The 26,179-nt window shown below is 40.9% G+C and overlaps 1 protein-coding gene across 3 annotated transcripts in view; it reads right to left on the bottom strand.

Moving 5' to 3' along the window:
- The window catches only part of LOC107385359 (A-type voltage-gated potassium channel KCND3), a 125,440-nt gene that overhangs the window by 16,304 nt on the left and 82,957 nt on the right, over positions 1-26,179 (bottom strand). For all 3 annotated transcript variants that reach the window (XM_070549371.1, XM_054752027.2, XM_015959192.3), the window contains exon 3: positions 6,857-7,019. In XM_070549371.1, the coding sequence (XP_070405472.1) occupies positions 6,857-7,019 (163 nt within the window). The remainder of the gene's footprint in view (positions 1-6,856; positions 7,020-26,179) is intronic.

The following is a 26,179-nucleotide window of genomic DNA, read 5'->3' as shown; positions in this document are numbered from 1 at the left end:
AATTCTGATTTGCCAAACTTGACTAGAAATCATAACAAAGTAGTTTAATAAAACAAGAATTACTTCCCGATTAATTCAGTTTCCAGTTGAACCCCGATTTTGCCAAATCGGGAAAGAAGCCTCTTTTGAAACCAACTCCTTTGACCTTAAGTCAAAAACCTTTCTGCAACGCTGCAAGTGATTAAAGACACAACAGCTCTTTTCAGAGCTACTTCAACTCTCAGACATCCACCTTGGACACCTAACCTGCAGACCCCGGGTTGCATCTCATGGCCGGGGAAGCTGAACTCAGAGAGGAAGCTACTAATCTCTGAGTATTGTGGTTTCGATGTACGGTGACCTCACCACTCTGATCGCAACCCTCCGGACCGCCGGAAGCAACTCATACAAGGGTATCGTAAGGCTGCATACTGGTGTCTGATGAGGTTTTTATCAATAACTAACTCTCTAGTTTAAAACAAACAATACATTTTTTTTACACCCAGATTTCACAATTTCTCTCAGATACAAAGAACGGTTGCTACAACATCTAGCTTCCATCACAACACTTCACATCCACCACACCACATCTCATTATTCATATATTGTCATGTATCATTAGTTTAGGAAAAATAATTCAATCCATTTTATAAACTATATACTGACTGTCTGAATTAATACGAAGTGTGTTTATGGTCCCTGAATAAGCAAAGAACCCTAGAATCCTCTGATTAAACACTCAAAGATCAACCAGACTGATATTTCATATTTGTATGGAATAATCACATCTTGTTGGTCATAATTAATATGTATTACTGTAATTGCTACATGCACCAGCCCAGAAGATGAAACAGAGGTTGAGATTTTGACTATTTTGGTTTGCGGAATATTCAAGCAGCCATGTGGGAGTTTCTGGGACAACTTAGAATAAGTTTAAGGTGTGTTGATCAGGGTCATCGTAAGATTTATAAACTCCAGCATTAAAATGATGCATTCCATGCTTTCATTATAGGAAAATGGCAAATGCAGCCCTAAACCCTCGTGCTATCACATTATGAGAGGGAAGAATGTATTTTCCTTTTATCCCCTTTTTTTGAGTGTTGTTTGAAATTTATCACAATTTCTTTTCAGAACTGTGAGCGGAAATGCTTGAACAAGGGAGGGTTGTTGAAAACTAAATTTAGAACATCTCTTTAAGCCGATGTCTCTGATTTCAAACAATTTTATCTTCAATTTTGGCAATGATAAAGTAATTTAGACCCTAATCAAGTTGATGCACTGTAAAACAGCTAAAAGTAGCTTGAAATAAGAGAAAATATTCTTTAATTCAATTCAATTCAATTCAAAATTATTTATATAGCACCAAATGACGACATGAGTGGTCTCAAGGTACTTCACATTCCAATACAGGTCAGTTCAACAAGCCAAACAGTAAAAAGTTTCCTATATAAGGAGCCCATCAAGTTGCATCAAGTCACTTGAAAGGCAGCACAAAATTCAATGACTGGGGTAAAAAGATCAAACCTTTTTTAAACTGCTAATATGGAAGTAAAGAAGACAGACAGGAAATGAGAGAGAAATTGAAATGAACATTTTTTTTCTAATGGAAAGGATTGGGACGACTTCCTCAGTGGCTAGTGGACACTCGAGGTGAGAGGTTGCTTTAACCTTTTCTTGCTGTTCCCTCCTTCCTCTAAATGTATTTTACAAAACAGTGATATAGAGGGAGTGACATGGTAAATGGCCTGTATTTGATATAGCACCTTCTAGAGTCCTGGAACCCCCCCAAGGTGCTTTACAACACAATCAGTCATTCACCCATTCTCACACACATTCACACCCTGGTGGTGATGAGCTACACTGTAGCCACAGCTGCCCTGGGGCGCACTGACAGAGGCGAGTCTGCCGTTCACAGGTGCCACGGTCCCTCCGACCACCACCAGCAGGCAATGTGGGTTAAGTGTCTTGCTCAAGGACACAATGACAGACTGAGCGAGGCTCAAACCTGCGACCTTTCGATTACAGGACGAGCAATTAACTCCTGTGCCACCGCCGCCTCTCTCTTATCGATATCAGCTTCCCACACTCGAACCAAATGAAACAGAATTAGTTTTGATGCATTAGAAGTTGTCCTCCATACTCTGGATACCTGTGAACGTGTGAGGAATGCACTAACCTGCAGTCCTGTACAACATTCAACGTTCAACACGAGCGCCTTGATGGATGCTCTCGCACTGATTCCAAACAAAGGAGGAGACATTAATGCTTAAATTCCAGTCCTTAGCTGACTGACGATGACGTTTCTGAGCGATCAATCTAATTTCTGCAGAAAACACTTTTGAATGTCCAACCGAGCACAGAAAAATCAACTCTAGCCTTCCTTGTCAGCCTGCTGATCTCTAAATCCTAACGAATAATATTCCTTCAAAACTATTCAAAGCCCCAATAGACAAAAATAAGTCAAACAAGCTTGTGGGACTGGGAAGAATTGATCTAAAACTCTTGAGCCAGTCAGACTGATTAAATGTGTTCATACTTTTACTCTGCAGGTTTATCACCTAAATAGTTACTTCTATGTTTACAAGTAGGAAATGCTAGAGTTATTTAAATGCCAGAAGGTCGGTAATAACGCTTTTTCTTGGTTCTGTTTTGGTAAAATATCTCATGAACAACAAAATCAATTTTAATGAAAGTTTCAGAAAGAAATGATAAGGTGTTCATCCACATTTAATTAACTTTTGGGGTCAATCTCATTGGCGGTGGCCACCACAGCTAATTAAACTTAGCAAATACAAAAACACAACATGGCCTGTTTTATAGATATTAGGTGTGTTTCTATTGTCGAAACTTCTGGGAGGGGAAACTGGGCGGGAGATCCGGCGTCCCGGTCCTCTCTGCTGTTGTGTCACTATTCAAATTTAGCTCTTTCAGAACTTTGCACAGACATCAGCACATTGCGACTACTTCTGTAAAGAGTTATGTTACTGAGCAGCACCAAACAGCATCCACATTACCATTAATAACATTAAAAGCTTTATTCTGTTGAATTTTATTCGGAGCACGAGAGCAGCTGCGTGATGTAAAATGTGGCTTTCAATGACCAGAAGTAGATCAGTTTTTTTATTGCGCTCTGTGAGACAACAAAGCCTCATGAATTATGTTGTTATGGTTTTTTTTTTGGTGTTGGGCTTTTAGTAACAATGATGTGAGGGAATTAAGCTAACCAGAAGTTCTGCTCAGCAACTCCACCGGGCCATTCCGAGTACCAATCCCTGATCAGGTACTCAGAAAGTTCCTGAAAATTACCCGGAAGATGGCCATTTGGCTTAGCTTCAAACAGTTTTTCATGCCTCTTAGCAAAGTTTTAACATAGTGTAGCTATAAATGTATCGTGGAGATTAAATCAAAAATGAAATAATTAATAAAGTGGTTTTCTCATGTTTGTCTGCAAACCTCCGCCAGTAACACGTTTCAGAATGAAAGCAACAATCGGACCATCCGGTTGTCGGTCTGCACTTCCTCGGCTCCTCCATTCTTTACGCACTCGTGTGTTTAGCAACAGAACAGCACTGGTGTGAGAGGTTCCACGCTCAGTAACATCAGAGAAACAGACGGCTGCTACCACTTCAACTTTAGGACGAACTGCCAGAGTCCCAAAAAGAAAATCACCATTTGAATTTATGGACAAAAAAAGACATTTATACCTAGAAAACAGCATCAGGTGTTCAGCAGTATCTCGTTTCTTTCCGGCATAGCGGGTTTCCGGTTCCAGCTGAAGTGTCTCAAAGGTTCCATGTTCTCTGACCAACAACACGTTCTCTGACCACGTTCTCTGACCAAAAAGCTAGGTTTTGCGTTCAAAACCTAGCTTGTTGTGTAGATTCCCTAGAACAGCTTTAAACAAATGCGTTGTTTGTTACATCGCTTTAAACAAAAAACATGACTCTAATGTACAAGCTCCATTACAACTACCCAAACTTCCATCGTCTGCAGCAAAACAAGAATCAGAACGTCTTCAAAAGCCTTCCACAAAACGACTCCCCTCTCTTCTCTAACCACTCTCCATCAGCCTTTTTGTTTCTTTCCTTTCAGTCGCTTTCTCTCTTTCCCTTCATCCTGTGGTCTTCCTGTTTTGCCCTCACGTCTCTAGTCTTCCTTTATTTATTTTTTCCTGCTCAACAACCTGCCAGGTTGCAGTGTAGCTCCACTTGACTTTGCTGTCCCATCACCAGCGTGACCTCAATCCATTTACTGCCTCGGCACTCACCATCACTCTGATGGTGACTGCTGCACAGCTGATTTATGCATGAATAAAAGAGGAACCAATTCTTTATTGCAGCAGTTTTTTTTACTTGTCAGTGAATTAGGAACATAAGCATCAGAGTTTGTATTTTTGTGGCTGGTTGTGGCCTCTGTGGGTCACTGAATCTGAAGAAGAGATGAACTTTCCAATGAGCCGCACACCGAGCAGCAGCTAATACACACGGCCTGTCATTAAATCCAATTTGTGACTTTTTTATTTTATTTTTTTCAGACTGAGAGGCAACAATTGGTACATGAAAAAAACATTTTTGTCATCTCTCTAGAATAACCACAGCTTGGTAATAGCAGCGCTGTCAAAGAAGAATGAAGACTAATGATGTCTAGAGAAAACAGGGAGGCTAGAAGAAGGGCAGTAATAAACAGGTGATGGAACAGATGAAAAGGGTTCATATGCAACACATTTATACTACCCACTTCTGTGTTTTCTTGTTTCATCTTAAACTCAATCCATGGGACAAGTAAAAAATATGTGTGGTAAACTTTCACATTTATGGGTAAAATTGGTTAACACAAGAAGACCCTTCAGTTACTGCACTGGAAGCAATTTGAAATTGTGGACAAACATGGTGAGAAGAAAAAAATCACTCCAGGAAAGTGACTCTTGCTTCATGGATTCTCTGCACCTGTGAAATAAACTGCATTTATGGTCAGCAACCAACTACACCCATTTGTAAATAAGGGGCTACACTGGGTTTAGTGTCTCGATCAAGGACACCTTTAGCCTGGCAAGCCAGACTATTCTTTGCAAAGCAAGAATTTGGTCTAGTTCACTAGGCTAGGACACCTTAACATCTGGGATTAAATAACCTTCTGCTCCTCTATCTCAGCCACAGCAACTCTTAATTCTCTGAAATAATTAAAAGAAAACATTAAAGCAATGGTTCACTAAAATAACATTTATATTTTATTACATATTTTATTTTATTATTTATTATTTCTGATTGTAATTGGTCACTAGGCTTGGGAGGTATCCACATTTTAATAATGGCCAGCTTCCTTCACATTTTACCAAGATGTATGGTATAACTGGGACTAATTTAAAAATAATGACGTAAACCTCAAGTGGAATAACTAAACTGGACCTTCACCGTTCAGAAACTGAATAAAAACACTATTATTAAATACAAATATTTAAAGCAAATTGCTGATTATGAGGATAAAATCTAGCGCCGTATGGCTGCTCTCGCGGTCTGCCTGTATCTGTCCTGTCTATATGTGTGTATGTAATCTTGGTCAGGCTGTACTGTGGAGTCAAGTTCCTATGCTCTGGATCGCTGGAGCGCTGGCAATAAAATTCTTTCTTATTCTGATTCTGACTCTGATAAAACCCACAGTGACAGGAGAACATGTAAGCACAACCACAGAAAGCACACTCAGACTATTTTAGTGAAGCCAGGAAAAAGACTTTTAATCTTTGACCATGGTTTAATGAATAACTCGTTTTATGAATAACTCGTTTTTGCAGTGAGTCGCTTTTTGCCTTTTCTTCTTTGAAACAAGAAGAGTGAAGCCATCAGCTGCCAATGTGAGAAAAACTGTAAGATGTTTCAGCTTTTTCCTTTGAACAAACCCTGTTTTAAAACCACAGATAAAAAATAAATAATTGCAAATGTCCTTTTTAAAGAATGCATCCAAAAAGCTCTTCCACTAGTGTGAAATGTTAGCTAAGAAACTGTTAGTATTGTCTCGGAACATGGAGCTTTGGGCTATAAAGCGGTTTGAAACCGGCTACATTTCAGGGATGTTTTCAATGCATTGTGAGACTTTGAAAGCTTGTTTTTGCAAATCGCCAGCTTCCTCAAACCTGTCTTTGAAGAAAAAACCCACACCCTCACATTGTTCTGCTCTTTTCTACTCAGTAGTGTTTTGCTTTGAACTGAACCTTTGGCTTATGCATGCAGGGCAGCAGGGGTGTGTGGGAGGTCACTGCGCTATGTTTGAGGGGATTCAAATCAGAATTTTCCCTCCTCAATTAGCTATCAGTAGCTGCTCTCTAACTTAATAGCACTCTTATCCAGCCCTGCAGAAAGGCCAAGCCTACTGAGGGACGGCAGCGAGTGGCTGGCTAACATTTGGTACTTGGAACTGAAGAGTACGTCTGCATGTTTGAAAAAAGAGAAAGAGAGGAGCTATGGATGGCTAAGGTTATTAAATTAATGCCTATCTGAAGGGCAACACCTTTCCTGTATGTGTCGTGATCCAAAAACCGAGTTTGATAAAAAGCAGGAAGGAAGACAGAGTGTAAAATTCCTAATTGGGGTCAATTATGCCATCATTTTTTTCAATAGTAAGGTTCATTTTTATGCTTATAAAAATCACGTGTAAGCACCATTTAATCCACTGACATCAATTGTTTTAATCACTCAGATATAAAGAAAAGATTATTATAGAGTTTTTAAAAACATGTCCACCCACCCGACAATCCCACTCAAAATGACATCCTCTCATTTATTCTCATTAACTCAATAATACCTGATCCTGCACCACTTTGGCCTTTTGAAAGTCATCGTGCATGTGCACTTGGTCCAACACACACATCCTGTGGCTTTTTTACCTTCTGAGCTCGACGTTTGTCTGCTCTCTGGTTCTGGTGGTAGATGCGGCTGAAGTTGGACACAATGACGGGGACAGGCAGAGCGATCACCAGCACGCCGCTCAGGGAGCAGATGGAGCCGAAGATCTTTCCAGCAATCGTCTTTGGTACCATGTCTCCATAGCTAAGGAGGAGGCAAATGAGATAAATTTAGGTGTTGACATGTGGCTTCAAAGGGCGGTTTACGTCCACATTCCATGCAGACTAATATTGTCAGATTTTATTGTATTTATTGAGTTTTTTAATGACCTTTGTTGAATGGAGAGAAAAACAGAACTCTTTTTGTGCTTCAGCTGGATAAAAAACAAAATCCAGTGTATTAAAAGAGATGCCATGGGTTCTGCCTTTGCAGAGCAGATAGTAGTATTTCATGCTGATTCTACTCATCGGAAAAATGAAAAACAGAATAAAAACAGCAGTAAAGATAATAACAAAACCCATACTCCATTTGAAGTCCAGACACATGGCTTTGCAGCATATCAAATGCATATTAGCTGATAAAACCACAGCAGCGGTCCACATGGATAAAAGGCACGAACAAATCAACCAACATGTCTAAAAACATCAAAGATGCTTCTTTCTGGAGTATGTCAGAAATCCTGTCAAGTCTTTTTATATGAAACTACAGGTCTTTACAGGTAAAAGATTTAGTCACTGATTTGAGTCAAGCAAAATGCTTAGGGCCAGGATTGGGCACCCCTGCTCTATGTTGCTTTGAGACTTTGTTAGGGCTCAAAATTTTAGACATCATGTACGTAGACACCCCACTGCCTATTGGGCTTGGGATCACACGTGGTTATGCGTTGCATTCTGGGATGTGCGCAGGCATGTTGATGAACTTACGATTGTAAACAAATCTTGAAAACAAAAAGTACATTGCAGAGAAGAAGTCGATTTTGGAGACAGAAAGTGTTAAACAACATGTTAAAATCAACAATATACATGGGTACGTTAAACAGAGAAGTCGGGAACCGGTATGTGGACAAAATCAGTGTTATAAGCGGTTTGGATCCATGTGAAAGTCCCAAGAGTTTAACACTGACGACAGCTTGGTGCTGTTGCAGTTCTACATAGCGTACACCATTTGTAACTTATTACAATGAAAATACGGAAGGTGATGTTTGGTCGCTTTATAGCTGCGATCCAAGCAAGTCGACAAGTTATGTCAGATACTTGGTCTCTGCTGTTATGCCTCCAAGCATGAAAACGGTGAAAAGGTAGACCGTTTTCCACATTCTACCCTGGTGATCACGTGTTGCACCCCACGACACAGTAACCATTTACCAGGGTTGCAAAACATAACTGATCAAATGAATAATAGATTAAATTAAGCCGCAAGATTGAGACTGAGCTCGCTGTTGTCAGTAACAAGCAACAAGTAAGGACTTGCAGGCCGCCAACATGGTGGCCGCGTCGGTGATGACGACACAATCTGTAGGAGCTAGCGTAGCAGCAAGCTGCCATTGTGGATGGGTTCCCATTTGCCCCTAGTGAATTTATTACTAGTGATGAAAGTGTTTACCCAACTAAACAGACAAACATATCTTATTTTGTTTTTTAACAACATCAGACATGTGGTATGGCATGATAATATAAATATAAATGAATTGTAGCTTGTTCATTAGAATTTTTTTGGCTAGTGTTTGTATTTTATGACTATGTCTAAAAAGTCATTAAGGCACCAATGGACTCCAGTTTGCAGAGGCATGATAAAGACAACTGAAATAAGTCATTTATGTCTCACTTTGATGAAGTATCACAAGAACGGGTTCGAGTATTTATGTTAATAAGACATGTAGGCAATTTTTGTATATAGATGAGGCATCAAGTTAAGCCAATGAAGATACAGAAACTTGTGTTTCCCGGACAGCTGCAGACATTTTTTGTCCCTTTATTCCTGATTGTATTTCCTGTTCCTCTCCGTCTACCTTCAGGCCTTCATTTATGTGAAAACCATCTGTGTGGCTAAGACAAGATCCTGCCAGTGGGATCGAGGGGCCAAGAGGAGTCCAGGTTTGACTCTCTGGCAGGAGTTCTGGGTCATGATGCCGTGTAGTGGAACAAATTGATTTGAAAACAAACTTTTGGGATGAGCTTGTAAGCTAGCAAGAAACAGTAAAGGAAAACACTGAAATTGTTCTACTTGGAGAGGCTACTGTCATCGGGGTTATGTATTCTGATGTGAAGCAATGTTTGTTTAGCCGAATGAGAAAAAGAAACAGTGCAATTAGACAACAGGGAGGGCAAACAGGAGGAGCCCTTTAGGGGACTCGTCTGGAAACCCAGGTGTCCAGCCAGTTTTCGTCCGAGAACCATTTTAAATAAACTGAAATTTGATCGAGGTTTCGATTGCCAGGAACACTCTTTATTCCTATCTTACTCTTACTCTCTGGTCTTTCCTCTGTGCTGAGTTTTCAACACAGCCCTGAATCCTGACGGCTAAAACCGATGCCCTGCTGATGTGCTGCTTAAGAGCTGCTGTCTGCACAGAAAAGGTCTGCTCTGATTTCTACTTTTGTCTTCTATTGTTGGCAGAAACTCTACTAAATAAGCAGGATAATCGCTAGGCTTACATACCTCTTACTACTGCCAGATTGTGAGAAAGAGGGATTTAAACAAACCAAACCTTCTGTTTAATGAAGTTAGACTCCACTCATTCTATTCTCAAATAACTTTTTTCAAATCAGATAATGCAAGTCACCTTTACATAGACAAATAAGTTAAATAGATGAATACATGCAATCTTTTCTGTGTTCAAAAATATAATTAATTAGGAAATTAGAATAATAGATGAATAAATGAATAAATGCGGTCATAGTTTTCAAGATGTGGTTGAAAAGTTGAAAGTTCTCGCAGCTAAACATCAACATATTTTAAAATACCATATTTTGCAATTTTTCTGATCTTATTCTATACTTTTGTGAACATGGCCGACATTTCCTGTCTGATAATATGTGGATGAGAAGCTGTGGGAATCATTAGTTGATCATATAATAAAGACAAAAAATCTGTATTAAGACGCCTTAAAGGGGCAATATGTAAGAATGAAGTAAGAATGACATCTTGTGGTCAGATTTGGTTACTGCAGCCCATTTTCTTAAACTGGTTAAATAAATTAAAAAAAGCATAACAAAAAGTGACTACCTCAATGCCATACTGCGAGTTTCATGGCTGTTGCCAATTACAGATAAAAAAAGACGAGTTATATCCAGTAAGTTAATAGGTAGATAAATCCACTGTCATATCTGGTGCTAGCCCTCTGCTAGCCACATATCATCACTAAGGGATGCCAAATTACCATTCTTAAGTGTCACACAACTTGAACCCCATGGACCTGGTACTGGGTCCAGAAGCACTTCCGGCAAAAAAGTTTTTCCAAAAACATGCTTAATATTCACTAACACGTACTTAAAGGAAAGAGGGTCATCTAAATGATAGAATCCACGTGTTATACATTAACTCATCGACCGACAAAAGTCATCATTAGCATTTCTTTACTGTTTGGGCAACAGAACGAGCCCCTGCGCCGAGAGTGTCGCGTGCCCGTCCCATTTACCGGTTCCTTTAAAACCCAGTTCTGTTAGAACTTATGAGACGGTGCATCCATCAGGGTTCGAGTGGGGGTGTCGGCGAGTTTAATCATACTAGACCCGGGTTTGGACTATTTAATTAGAATCTTGTCTTTTATTTTAAAGGTGAAATGACTTGTACGAATAGCCAGCCTCAGAGTACTCCACTTCTTTTAAACTCGTTACCTTTTGGTTAAGATACTAGAGAGAAGTCTGGAGGCAAGCCAAGCCTCTCAGCAATTGTTTGGATTACCCGGAATTAATTGCGCCTCTAACAGCTTATGTGGGAGGTTGGTAACTATAAAATGATTTATGCTAGTTGATCAGGCTATCATAAGTTTATCAATTTATTTATTAATCCAACCTTCCAGCTGTTAGAGACTTTTTCAACCTGCAATCAGAGCCAAAATAACCTCTAATATCCTGTTTTTATCGCCCTTAAGACAACTCGTTACTCGCAAGGAGGGGGAAGTTAAAACTTCCCTTATCTTAAGGTTTCTTTATATTATTCTATTACAAACTGCAAAGTAAGTCCTGATAATTCAGAGACCTGTGATCGACATGCTTACCTCTGTGCAATTTATGGCCAGGGCCCCAAACGTGAAGCTTTAGAGAAAACCTGAAAGAATCAGGTTTATGTTTCTTTTTCAAAAAAGGTTTATTACAAAATCAAAATACAAAAATGGGTAAATAAAAAACAATTGCTATCCCCCAAGGAGGAATTAGTTCAAAATGATTAAATAAGAGTTAGTTTACACTAGCTCTTGTCTTCTCAGAATCTCCCCAAAACAGCTCCCTCTCTCTTCTTCCAAGAGTCCTCTCGCCCGATCTGAGCTGCATCCTTTTATATCATTCCTGAGACTGCTCTAAACAATGTAAGAGTCACAAGTTATCCTCTCCTGACAGTTTAGGTCAAGGGGTCATTTACCAAATACACTTTTTTAGCTCTACATAAGACATTTGGTATCATTTTCACTACATGCAGTATTCACATGAGGGCACAAAAGTTCATGTTGCACTCCTGGAAAGGGAGCACAGGCCATAAATCTTCATGTTGGTAGCAAATTGTAGATCTCCCTTCAGCATTCCTGAGAATTTCTGGGTCCAGATGGACTTTCTTCACTCCATTCCAGTCCTTCTTTTCCCGCCAGAGGAGGAGTTAGGGGCAGGATCATGGGTGGGTCCATGGGTGGATCCACAGAAGCCAGCCTGTCTTTTGACCCTTTGCCTAGTTCTGTCCTCACCAGCAAGTCCTGAACTATTGTCCTCTTGACCCTTATGTGACCCTTGTCTCTGACCACTGTTTCTAAGCCTTGACCGGCTGCTCGGACTTGCAACAAGAGAACAAACATCTCAGCTGAAGCTGATCTTCATCTGCATATGTCACACATCACATGATCAGGAAGCAGAAAATCCATGTGTTAGGAGATCGTTTTGGGCCGTTCCTGTTGAAAAAAGTGAGGCGCGAACCGGAAAAGCATCTGCCGATCACAATTCAACAACGGATTATGAAAGAATGAATAACACTAAACACGCGGATTCTTCCTGATGTAAGAGGTGAGTCTCCGCTTTGTTTTGGTTGTTTTGGCGTCGACATCATCCTAGCGCACAATGTTCTGTGACTCTAAAAACAGTGAGGAACGATGGCAGCGAAGGCCTTTAGCAATCAGGAAACGGCTGGCAGTGAATGAGTTAAAAGCACCCAAAAACAAAAATCCCCTAAAACAAAACAAAGCTCATTTCTTGAAGTCAAAAGCATCAATTCAGTCTTATCTTTGCTGTTTTATGATCGTAATAATCCGTGCTATAGTAAAAAAAAATCCACTCAGTTCGTGTAATCATATGTTCCAGCGCCACACTGAGCCGATTCCTGACTGTTGTGGGCTTTTTTACCTGCTGGAGAGTGTTTACAAATCTCTGACACCACATTCCATTATTTCCTGGTTCTCCATAATAGAAAAACTCCACAAGGTGCTCTACAGCAAAGAATGGTGAGCTAAAAAAACCCCAGAAGAACAGTGAACTGTGGAGAGCTTCTGGTTCTGTGTGAACATCCTGTGCTAAGCTGAGACTTTGCACAATCTTGATTACAAACTTCTGTGACCAAAGGTTCTCCAATTCTTTTTATTGGAGGGGGATCCAACGCGCATGTGCCAGTTATAGCATAGGTCTATGGTAAAGATTGCTGCTCTCGAAAAGGAACATGAAATAAGTCACAAAATGGTTCAGTCATGGTAAAAGTGTGAGAGAACATTTTTAAACTACATTTAAATGTAAATAATTCACAGCACTTAAGGTCTGCATGATGTAAAGATCGTTTAGGTTAATTTTCATGTTTTTTCTTAATTTTTTTTATTCTTCTCTTCTTCTTCCTGTGAGATCTAGCACCCCCTATGAATGTGCCACCACTGAACATAACTGTGTATGACTATTTCACAGTAGATTTCATACATATTGCTCCTTTAAACAATCCTACAATTACATATTACATTTCCTGTTGAATGATACAACCTCATGAAACTGCACCTACAGACATGAAACTGCACCTACAGACATGAAACTGCACCTACAGACATGAAACTGCACGTACAGACATGAAACTGCACATACAGACATGAAACTGTACCTAAAGACATGAAACTGCACCTACAGACATGAAACTGCACATACAGACACAAAACTGCACCTACAGACATGAAACTGCACATACAGACATGAAACTGCACATACAGACACAAAACTGTACCTACAGACACAAAACTGTACCTACAGACACAAAACGTACCCCTACAGACATGAAATGTGCCCCTACAGACATGAAACTGCACCTACAGACATGAAACTGCACATACAGACATGAAACTGCACCTAAAGACATGAAACTGCACCTACAGACATGAAACTGCACCTACAGACACGAAACTGCACCTACAGACACAAAACTGCACCTACAGACATGAAACTGCACATACAGACATGAAACTGCACATACAGACACAAAACTGTACCTACAGACATGAAACTGCACATACAGACATGAAACTGCACATACAGACACAAAACTGTACCTACAGACACAAAACGTACCCCTACAGACATGAAATGTGCCCCTACAGACACGAAACTGCACCTACAGACATGAAACTGCACCTAAAGACATGAAACTGCACCTACAGACATGAAACTGCACCTACAGACACAAAACTGTACCTACAGACACAAAACTGTACCTACAGACACAAAACGTACCCCTACAGACATGAAATGTGCCCCTACAGACATGAAACTGCACCTACAGACATGAAACTGCACATACAGACATGAAACTGCACCTAAAGACATGAAACTGCATCTACAGACATGAAACTGCACCTACAGACACGAAACTGCACCTACAGACACAAAACTGCACCTACAGACATGAAACTGCACATACAGACATGAAACTGCACATACAGACACAAAACTGTACCTACAGACATGAAACTGCACATACAGACATGAAACTGCACATACAGACACAAAACTGTACCTACAGACACAAAACGTACCCCTACAGACATGAAACTGCACCTACAGACACGAAACTGCACCTACAGACACAAAACTGCACCTACAGACATGAAACTGCACATACAGACATGAAACTGCACATACAGACACAAAACTGTACCTACAGACACGAAACTGCACCTACAGACATGAAACTGCACCTAAAGACATGAAACTGCACCTACAGACATGAAACTGCACCTAAAGACATGAAACTGCACCTACAGACATGAAACATGCACCTACAGACATGAAACTGCACCTAAAGACATGAAACTGCATCTACAGACATGAAACATGCACCTACAGACACAAAACTGCACCTACAGACACCATTAGCCCTGCAATTTAAAAAAATCTATTATAAAACCACACATTTTGGAGGGGATTAGATGTGTGAACATATTTCTCTCAACTCAGTATTCCTCCTCCTTGTTCGATTAAACTATGCTAAAGGTTTAATTATTCATGCTTTCAGCGCGGAGCCTTAAAGTAGTGATGCAGTAATCAGGGAGATCCTTTTAAATGGTTTAATTACATTAATAATAAATTAATATTCAGGAATCAGCTTATTAATTCTCATTTTCCACAAGGAACCAAGAAGGAATTGCCAACATCAGAGCAGTGAGCTGATATCAAAGTGAAAATGTTTTGATCAGCTGTGTAAATATACTTACATGAAACACAGCTAGATATCGATTATGGACAAAACTTTCAGACTACACTTTCTACTCCCTGAGGGTTTCTCATAATCATCTGACATATACATTATTCTGGACCACAAATGGACTTTCGATGTGTCTAGGTGAAGAAAAACCCTTAAATGTACGTAATTATTTTCCGGTCATGTGTGAGTTTTAGATCCTACAATGTTGGAGGGAAGGTGTCCCGGCCTTTAGGACAAAATGCAATCCAATCTATTGGATGACTAGTGTGGATATACAGCTGCTTCTGTTTTTCAGAAGATGATGTAGGTCTTGGTAATGTTAGTTTTAGTGTTAGAGTCATTTCATTTGTTTGGATTTGGAGATATGCGTACTGTATTACTATTGCCCAATTTAATTGCAAGAAACACACAAACTATGAAAATTACTGCATTAAGACTTTTCTACAGGGCTTTTATTTTGTTTATCCCACACAAATTCAAGTCAAGACACCTGATTCTTCAAAATAAAGCATTGCAATGGCAGGAGAGCAGCATACTGCTGGTAGTTTTATTTTCAAGCCAACGTCATGTCTTGGCGTTATTGCTGCCGAGCTCAGGTCCTGGCTACTCGACAGGCAGACAAATGATTTTACGGTTTGCTCTGTTTGCTGTTGGCTGATGAGTGATGATGCTCTGGCAGGAGCTAGGATTTATTATTTTTGTTGTAACGATATTTGACACTTCATACACACTAATGTGCCAAGCGTCGTGCCACAGCTGTATTAGTGTGAATTAAAAAAACTTAGCTCTTTGTGCCAACTTAGTTCTCACCAGAACAACATTTTATATATAAATCATATTTGTGAAGCAGCAAAATGATTTTCACTTCTTCCGTACTCTAGCTGCATCTGTTAGTGTCGGGCGCCTGCTTTGTAAAACGTGAATACTTTATTAATCAAAGGTCCAGTTTTTCCACAGTTTTCGTTTAAAGGATTGCTGATGTTTTTATTTCATCAGTTTGATGGAGAAAAATGATCTGACGCTGCCCGAGGCACTGGAGGTTACAATCGTTTCAACCTGATGTCTAAAAACTCTGTTCTTTCATCATTCTGAATGGAGCATGTCTCCTGATGCAGAGGGGAGGAGAAAAAAGACATCAACAACATTACAGAGATGAAGTGAGCTTAATGTTTCTACAGTTTTACTGAATAATTACACAATAACTACCACTAGGATTAAACTCCTGCACCTTTTGTGGGATGAGAGCTAGCATGATGGCAAGAGGTTGGTCTGGGGTGGACAAAAGCAGGATCTGATAACGGTCTGAGGAAACCGGGGTGATTAGTGGAATGAAGAGCAGCTGGGTTGATCAGCAGATGAAGGATAAATGTGCAAAGTACTAAATGACAGGAGAGATAAGAGAAAACAATAATAGGTGTCACAGGAAATGAAAGAAGTAGACAATAAAGAATAACAAGTGAAAAACTCAAGAGCCAGTGAACATAAAACAACAAAATGCCAGTAAGGGCTTTGAAATATCACAACATAAACAAACAAAATGGCTATAATTTAATGTCAATCATGTTTTTTCTGTAACAAAATCCTCATGAACCACCCGGCAGAGTATAATGAAAGAGAGTAATCAGTGGGTATAAATCTACTATTGATTGCCTGTTGGAGTCTACCCTATTCTAAACCTTGTTGTGATGCTTTAAGGCAAGCATGTATTTAATCTCTCCGGCAGGCTGTTGATGTAGAGTCAGTAGCGTACCAAGGGCTAACCAGGAGGGGGCGGGTGGGCATAGCCAGCCCTGGGAAATTTCTTGCCCCACTGACCCCCCATGAAAATATTCTAGGGGCGCCTCTGTGCTGAGTGATACTTTATAACTTTTTTATGTTCCAGTTAGGGTTGGGAATCGAATAACTTGTTGAGAAACGGTTCCCATTGTTTCAAATCCTAGGAATCGTTTGGCACTTTTGCAAACGATTCCCCTTATCAATTCTAGTTGGTGCAAATGATGTCACCACGCACGTTGCGTAACATGTGCATGTTGTCAGTAGAATAAAGGCTCCAAAGTCCTATAAAATAATAACAGACCAGTTCATGCTAGTCGTGTGTGTGTGTGTGTTGAATAATTAATAAGGGGGAAAAAACAAGTTCAATGAGTCTAGAAATGACAGAAAACACCCCATTTAAAGTAAATAATAATAAAATGTGCACTTTGATTCTACACCTATAATTACAAAATCCCACTTTAAGTTTGAATTCTGCTAATCACATGGCTGTAATTTTCTTCAGAAAACATGGTAAATTGCATGTGCTACACACGACAGTAAAACGACAAAGAGCTGCAACATAAAATGACATAACGTATAAACTTCTTCACTCCAGATGGTAACTAGTCATAGATTCAATGAGTAACTGATAATCAGGAGTGGAAATATTGTGAGCATTTATTCCAAAACACTTCAGGTCACGAGTTTGCACCTCTTCCAATTAACCTTTTCAATTCAAAACTCTGTGATGAATGGGTCAGATCAACAACAGATGTTCAGTCAAAGGTTGGAAAATGAATAAATGATGTAGAAAACTGAGAATCGGAGCTGCAATAGGTGAAAAAAATAATGAATGGCTGTCCATTTACCAGACAAGCAAACAGGTTGAAAACAAAATCATTTATTTATTCTTGTAGTTTATTCTTTCCGATTCCACACTTGCTTTCCCTTCATTAAAACCACCTCCGCAGTTGCTTCCACAACACGAGGAAGGAACAGCAAGCTCCTGACAGGTCTGTGATTGGTATCAAATAAAACAGGATTGGTTAGGACGTGCTGCACCGCACTGGCGTGGCTCTATGAAACCAAAACAATCAATCTGCTTGAATGATTTCTGTTTATTGGAGGGGAAATTGAAAGCAGAAGAGTTGGAACAAGTCCTACTTTGGTGCAGCTGTGCTGAAGAACATTCAAAACTGCTTTTACAGGAGAGCCAACTGGATTTATATTACACAATACCAGTGCTATTCTGGGATGGCAGGTGGTTGTGAAACTTTGCTGTCATTTGTCACTTTTGTGAAGGTAGTTGAATGGTTCTCTGAAAACCAAAAAAAAAGACACTAGTGGTTCAGAACGTAAAAATCAACACAGACACACACGCACACGCACACACACACACACACACACACACACACACACACACACACACACACACACACACACACACACACACACACACACACACACACACACACACACACACACACACACACACACACACGCTGGAGCTGTAGACCTAAAACCCTTGACATTTTTAAATAGAATAAGAGATCTGTATTATTATCATTTTATTGGAAACATGAAGAGTTAATTTGCCAAAAAAGATAAACATCATTTTTGAACAAAGTACCAACATTTGTTTGGACAGATGTCACCTGAAGTAAATTATAAAAAGACACATTGTTAGAAAATCTGTAAAAAAATGGGTATGCTACTTCAACACATCAATTCTTCTTATATATTTTTTAAAAGTTGTTTATTCTTATATTATTTCTTATTTTGTCTTACGACATTATATCATCTCATCATTTGTCTCTCATCTCATCTTATGCCATCTTCCTTCTCATCTAACCTTCCTTCACTTTGTCTGATCTCATCTCGTCTCGTCCCGTCTCATTTCATCTCATCTTTTATCTCATTTGATCAAATATCATATCATCTCCTCAGATCTTATTGTATTTTCCATAATCTCCTCTGATCTTTCACCTGATCTCATCTCAGGTGCTTTCACGTAACATTCTCTTATCTCACTGCATTGCATCTTCCCTCATCTACAATCATCTTCCATCACATCTCATCTAATCTCTTTTTGTTTTACCTCACCTCATTTCATCTCGTCTACCTTATGTCATGTTGTGTCATGTCATCCATTTGAAGAAACAGGGATTAGTCACACTGTAGCCTGACTGTTGGACCAGACAGCAGCTGTTCATGTAAATGCTATTTTAAAAGCCATCATATTATGTAACTTTTGCATCGGGTGCTGGTGGTTGATATCAGTTTCATATCTAAAAGGAAAACCAAACATTTACAGCAAACATGATTCTTTCAAATCTTGCTTTTCCATCACAGAGCTCACACATTCTGTGTAACACATTGAACATTATTTGGTAACGCACAGCCAGACTCCTGAAGGTAACTGATGCCACACAGCTAGGTGGCTAATGTAAAAGTGACATGTTGTACAGGTCTATAAAATAACATTTGATTGACCTCTATGAAATAATTTAATCTGGGCGAATTTTACTTTTATCCTGGATGCAGTCCGAGTGTTAGTTTGATTGTCCAGACTAATCTGTTTCTCCAAACTGAGGCTATCAAATGGCTATCTAGCAGGTTAAATATCCACAGTTCATCCAATTTTCACAGAAACTCATCTTAAAAAGAACACATCCCCTTTGAGGCCATCTGAATCCAGATTGAATGCAATCCTCAGAACTACTTTAACAGATTGCTGTGACTGAACATCTTTTTGAAATGATTCTTAAGACATTTGCAAAGAAATAAGGAATCTAAAATGTTGAGATTCCTAATTTAAACTTTTCTTCTTCAGCCCTCTGTTAATTCTGTCTGTACCATTGGCTGCACCAAGGGGATGGACTTAGGTTGCTGATCGGGCTGCCCTTGCACCAAATCTGCATGTATTATTATTAATCAGGGCTTTCATCACAAATCTCTCCATTGTCCATCTGGTGCAATTTGTTTTAAACCAACAAGCCACAGACTACACACCAATTCATTAAAGTTTTTCAGGTAATTGTGATCAAGGCAGACAGTGGGCCTCGGCCTTTTGCTAGATTAGGAATGATCATCCATCTGTCTTTAAAAAGATTGCCGTTAACAAATTTACACGAATCTCCTGCATGTTTGTATGCTAGGCTTCTGGATGCTGATTGCTTTTGTTCATGAGTAAACATAGACGGTGGAAGGTCTCTTGCCATCACATTTACATAATCTGTCTTGAATCTGCTTTGCTAAAATAGTGAGTGGCTTGAATCAGCTTGGAACATTGTAGAAATGGAAGTGGAGTTTCAAAAATGTCAGTCCACTTCAACTGGTGCTTCAAAACAAAACAACCGGATAAAAAGAGCATGCTCTAATGAAAAAAAAAATACACTGGCAACAGCTCGCTGTAGAAATTGAGAAATAAACAATTTTTATGTTTGGATTTGATCTAATTTTGTTGTTTAATTGTATTTTCATACAATTTTATTCTTAGAGAGATTTCTCACCATTTTAAGCCTGAAATAATGATAAAAATATTAATTAAAAACCATTTAGTTAAAGGGACTATAAGGAAGTTTGACAGCCAAAACATGTATAGAAATAATAAATGTCTTCTTCATACATTCTCCTGCAATGCCCTGGTCCTGTAGAATGAGCCCTGGCATTTTTACTGTGATTGCCTGTTTTTCTGTAAAATCACAGAAAAAGAGCTGCTCGGGTCAAGCAGGCTGCTTCATGCGCGTTCACGCTCAGGCATAGCCCGTAGCATTTGCTATCGGTAGCTTTAGCAGCAGAGAGAGAGGCAGTGCCGACTCAGCGACTTTGTCGCTGTTCCTAACGCCTAGTGATGAACCTAGCTACATTTCTGAGGACGCTTAGCTACTTTCTGTAGAACTTTCTTCTAGACATTTCCTGCAAATTAGCAACAAAACAGCCATTTTCGCTGCGAACCGTTCTTTGGATTGATGTTTTTTCAGCTTTCATCAAGGATATAAATGTTACAGATAAACTCAATGTCACTGGTGCTTTAGCTCACCTAGTAAGATGTCTGACTTTCATGCAGAAGACTTGGGTTTGATTCCAGGTGTGAACATAATTTGTTATTTGGAGTTTCTTTTTTACTTTAATGATATATTTTTTAACAGTAATGAGACGCCCACATTTTTATTTGACTCGCCGAAAGGCATTGAATTCACAAATAAAAAAGATGTGGGTTCAAATTTCATTTTAGAACTATTTTTCAAGCAAGGGAAGGGAATGATCTGAGCATGCAGGAGGACTGACCCTACCAGCACATTCTCACACCCAAGGCGTCAAAATATGACGCGTGTGACTAAGTGTCATATGACGATTCGGGATGCCCCAGCGCGTCAGGAGACGACGATCAGGGACACTCTGGGTCACGTGGCTCCGCTGGCATCACTGTTTGACGCACGCGGTCACACGGATATTATTCGACTATTTAACCTTCCCCTCACTCCAATCCTAACTTTAAGGTCCATAAACTGTGACCTTAAGGTTAGGATTGGGGTGAGGGGAAGGTTAAGTAGTTCACAAGTAGTTCTAATGTCCGTCTCACCACCGGCGTTGGATACCGACGCTCTGGGACGCTGCATCAGCTGTTTGTCCCTGATCGTTGTCTCCTGACGCGCTGGGGCATCCAGAATCGTCATATATTGAGGCTTGGTCACACGAGTCATATTTTGATTCCTTGGGTGTGAGAATGTGTTGACCCATCATAAACCTTTGTCGGCTGTGCTGAAGAGAAAGGTACAGAACCAAATTATTTAATTAATTAGCTGCATGTTCTCCTGTCCTCTGTCCTCCGGGCCACACACACACACACGCTGCACGTTCGGCTGGCCGACGAGAAAATGCAGCTGCAGAGACAGAGGGACATTACTTTTATTAATTTGCTGTGTTCTTCTGTCTTCCGGGCCACACACACATACACACACACACACACACACACACACACACACACACACACACACACACACACACACACACACACACACACACACACACACACACACACACACACACACACACACACACACACACACACATGCGCGCGCGACTGTCTCAGCTGTTATTTTTGTTATGGAGTGTGCACATACAGCATGCAAACACCATGCACAAGCTTACTTTTGAAGCTGCAGTTAAGCGTTAGGCCTGAGTGACAATGACGAGCATAAAAACTTCAAACTTCCTTAGAGTCCCTTTAATAAAACTGAATTATTAATGCTGGTTAAACCAGCTCAGGGGCCTAGTGGTAGAGTCTGCCCACACACCGGGAGATCAGGATTCAATTCCTGGTCGGGTCATACCAAAGACTTTAAAAAAAGGGGACCCAGTGCCTCCCTGCTTGACACTCAGCATTAAGGGGTTGGATTTGGGGGTTAAACCATCATATGGTTCCGAGCGCAGCTGGGTCTGCAGCTCACTGCTCCCCCAGGGAATGGGTCAAATGTGGAGAACAAATTTTGCACACACATCAGTGTATGTGACAACTGCTGGGACTTTTTTTTAAAAATGTTAATATACCAATTATAAAATATTTTCCATCCATCCATTTTCGTCCACTTATCCAGGGTTTGGTCACGGGGGCAGCAGCCTAAGCAGAAAGGCCCAGACTTCCCTCTTCCCAACCAGACCATGTCATGGTCTGTGCTGAGCTAACAGCTGTTTTGTGTTGAGTGTCTCTGTGTGCAGGTGGGTGTGTCCGGAGGGCAGCTGCTGTTGATCTTCTCATCAGTGGTCAGGGGATTTAAGGAGTGTCGGGACAACACATCAGCGCCGGATGATTACTCAGTACTGAGTAGTATTCTCGCCAGAACCTTGCCTGTCTTGTGTTATCTCCTGTTTACCTCGCTTCAATCGTGTTAATCTGCCCTGTTACCTCCGACCTCCTCAGGTACCTTCCATTCATCTGCCAACTTTCACCATCAAGCAAAAGACTCACCGGATCAATCCTGCTCACCAGCCCGTTGCTCGCCCCTGACCGCCTGCTCTCCAACCCCCACCTGCCATCAGTACACCCTGGACTCCGGTGCTCAGCTCCCAGGCATTTCCTCTGCCTCTCGCCCGACCAACTCAGCCAGCCTTGACGTGCCCTCCTCTCAAACTCTCCCTAACTACCAGGAAACCGTAAGACAAACTCATTACCTTTTGTGCCCGTTTTCCTGCAACTACTAACTCTGGTTTTCTACTTCAGAACTTCATCAGAACCTACCGAATCCCGATCGACATCTGCATCACTCATCAAACTTAAATAAATAATTTTTACTTACTGTACCTTCTGCTTGTTGTGTGATTCTGCATGTCGTGGGTCAAAAAACTTCAACCCAACATGACACTCCAGGGGAATCCTGAGGTGTTCTTTGGCCAGCAGAGAAACAAATAGTCCCTCCAGTGTGTCCTGGGTCTTCCTTTAGGTCTCCTCCCAGTTGGACGTGCCCAGAAAACCTCATCAAGGAGGAAGCATCCTAACCAGATGCCAGAGCCACCTCAACTGGCTCCTCTCCAAGTGGAGGAGCAGGGGGTCTACTCTAAGCCTCTCCTGGATGACCGAGCTTCTCACCCTATCTCTAAGGGAGAGCCCAGACTCTCTGTGAAGAAAACTCATTTTGGCCGCTTTTATCTGTGATCTCGTTCTTTCGGTCACTACCCAAAGCTCGTGACCGTAGGTGAAGGTAAGAACATAGATTGACTGGTAAATTGAGAGCTTTGCCTTCTGGCTCATCTCTCTCTTCACCACGACGGACCGGTAAAACACCCGCATCGCTGAAGATGCAGCACCAATCCACCTATCTATCTTCCACTCCATCTTTCCCTCACTTGTGAACAAGACCCAGAGAAACTTTAACTCCTCTACGTGAGGCAGGCCCTCATCCCTTACCCTGAGAAAGCATTCTATACTCTTTCATTCCAAGACCATGGTCTTGTATTTAGATTCTCATCTCAGCTGCTTCACACTTGGCTGCAAACCACTCCAAGGAAAGCTGAAGATCACATTCTGATGAAGCTAACAGGCACCGGCTATACAGGGACCAAACAGTCCATATCCAGGGACCTGGTACCCCATACTCCTGAAGTACCCCTCCACAGGGCATCCTGGGGGACACTTTATCCAAATCAACAACACATGTCGAGCTGCCAGACACCCTCCAGGACCTACCTAAGGGTATAGAGCTGACCAGGATGAAAACCACATTGCTCCTCCTGGTCGATAAGCTGACTGACCCTCCTCTCCAGAATCCCTGAACAGACATACCTGGGAGGCTCAGCAGTGTGATCCCCTTGAAGTTGGAATTTTGAAGCTATACTTGCCCCATGGTCATCGAACTCCTCCCACCCCCAAGTTTTTGCCTCCATGACCATTCGAGCCACACTCCACTGGGGCTGCCAGTAACTGTCAGCTGCCTCTGGAGTCTCGCAGGCCAAAAATCCAAATATTCTACTAAGGGTAATAAAAGTGCAGCCCCTTCCCAGCAGTCAAAGTGATATTAGCTGCTAAAAGCCCACAGTATCACATTTGTCATGATTGTTGCTCCTCTTTACATTTTAAGACACTTCTGTGACCCCCATTTCGCCCCTAATCAGCACGGAGCTGACTCCAGAACCAATATACTTCACTCAATTTACGCAAAGTGAACAAGAGATGTAGCTTGACCTTCTGTTGAGGAAACAAGAGTGTACAGAAGCTGTCACTGACATTCGCACACAATTTATTGTATTTTATCTCCTGCTGAGGGGAAGCAGGAGACAGGTTGATAACAACACAAACAAAATGGAGGAACAAAAGAGGGTGTGGGATAGGATTAACAGTAAGAAGCAATCTGATGTCTGTTATTACACACTCAGGCATATGAGAGATGTGGGATATTAGTTTGTGTGACCTGCTGCCACTGGAACGAAAGCACCATCCATCATAACCTGTGTGAACTCCTGGTCTATCTCAACGGAGCATGGCTAACATCAAGGGCAAAGCGATCTGCCAGAGAGCTGCAGAAAATAGCTTAGTGAGTTTACTTAAAAGTACAACTAAAACAGGTTCTAAGGCGGTCTACTTCTGGTCAGAGGATGATGCATGAGAGATCAAGAGTTTTAAAATACAAGAAAATAATAACTGGCAAACTTTCTTAACCTTTATTCATAAGGGGAGAACCGCAAAAATGCATGCACTGTCATTTATTTGCTTTCAATAATTCTCCATTGAACTCAGGCTGCAGAGTAATGCAAGTTGTCACACCCTGTCTGTCTCCCCATTCTGTTCAGTCATGTGTTTCTGTTAATTGCCCCCACCTGCCTCTCGTTTTTCCAATCACCCAAGCTCCCAGCCCTCATGTATTTAAACCCCTTCAGTCCTGTGTCTCTTGTTGATTCACTGTTTCAGTAGTCCAGTGTGTTATTATTAAAACCTTTTGTAAACCCTTCCTTCCTTCCTGCCTGCCTGCCTGCCTTTGCACCCGCATATGGATCCTCACCTCTGCATTCTCTCACCAGCACGCCTGTGACACAAGTTTCCTTCCAGCTTTCTTTGTTCATCTGTAGATTTTCCAGCTAAAACAAAACAGCTTTTCATTCATATCAGGTCTGGTGCATAGCTTTATGTCCTTAGCATGTGCAGACCTGAAAATGAGGGGACAGCTGTTTTCTACAACGAGAACCAACTCTGTTTACATCCTATTAAGTGTTTCCAAAGATGGCCTCTAAACATTCACAACAAAAAGTGACTACTACTGAAATCAGACTACTGCACCCTTCTTTTTGGGATTGACTACCATTGGTATCACTACCCTGCAGAGGTCAGAGCAAATTCTTGTCTATCTGATAAAACAGATGTGTTTAGTCTTGTTTTGTCCACTAACTGATGCTCGAGTTTCCAGGTGAGATGCTTTGATTTTTAAACAGTTGTTTTCTCAGATTTTGTAGTGTTGTTACATCTCCCAGCCTAATCCAAAAAGGTTCAAATGAAGACAACTGGACTTCTTTGGCTTCTTGAAGACGTTTCACTTCTCATCCGAGGAGCTTTGTCAATTCTAACTAGAATGTGGGAAAGTCAAGTTTATAAGCTGTCTGTTGTTATTCAACGAACAGAAACCACTCTGAGTACCCCCCTCACTACCCCCGATGAGTTGTGAGTCGTTGTGTTGATTTGATGCAGGAAGGTGTGACCGACTGAAACTGCTTAGGAATGAGAAGCTGTATTATAGGTCCCGGACAGGTGAATTCTGTCACCCTCCCCTACTTAAAGTTTGTTTTTCATGTTTGACATGGATAGTTTGCTTTACTCCTCTCTCAAACCATCCATCTTCTCTGTTCAGAATGTGTACTTTGTCATCTTCAAAGGTGTGTCCCTTGTCCTTCAAGTGCAGGTGGACTGCAGAGTCTTGACCTGAAGAGGTGGCTGTCCTGTGTTGTGCCATGTTCTTGTGTAATTGTTGTTTATTTTCCCCAATGTAAGATCTGGACAGTCCTCACCACATTGGACTGCATAAATGATGCCACTAAGCTCCTGTTTGGGTGTTTGGTCTTTTGGATGGACCTGTTTCTGTCTGAGGGTGTTGTTGGGTTTAAAGTTTACCAGGATGTTGTGCTTAGAGAAGAATCTTCTAAGTTTTTCTGAGACTTCTGCCACGTATGGGATGACGGTGCCTTTGCAGCTGTCCTTTTCTTTGCTAGCTGCTGCTGTGGATGCTTTTCCAGACTTCTTTGTTGATTTCACAAAAG

The sequence above is a fragment of the Nothobranchius furzeri genome, chromosome 3, assembly GCF_043380555.1.
Source record: "Nothobranchius furzeri strain GRZ-AD chromosome 3, NfurGRZ-RIMD1, whole genome shotgun sequence".
Taxonomy (NCBI): Eukaryota; Metazoa; Chordata; class Actinopteri; order Cyprinodontiformes; family Nothobranchiidae; genus Nothobranchius; species Nothobranchius furzeri.
Note: the sequence above shows the minus strand (reverse complement) of the source record. Positions and strands in the feature narration are given on the sequence as shown.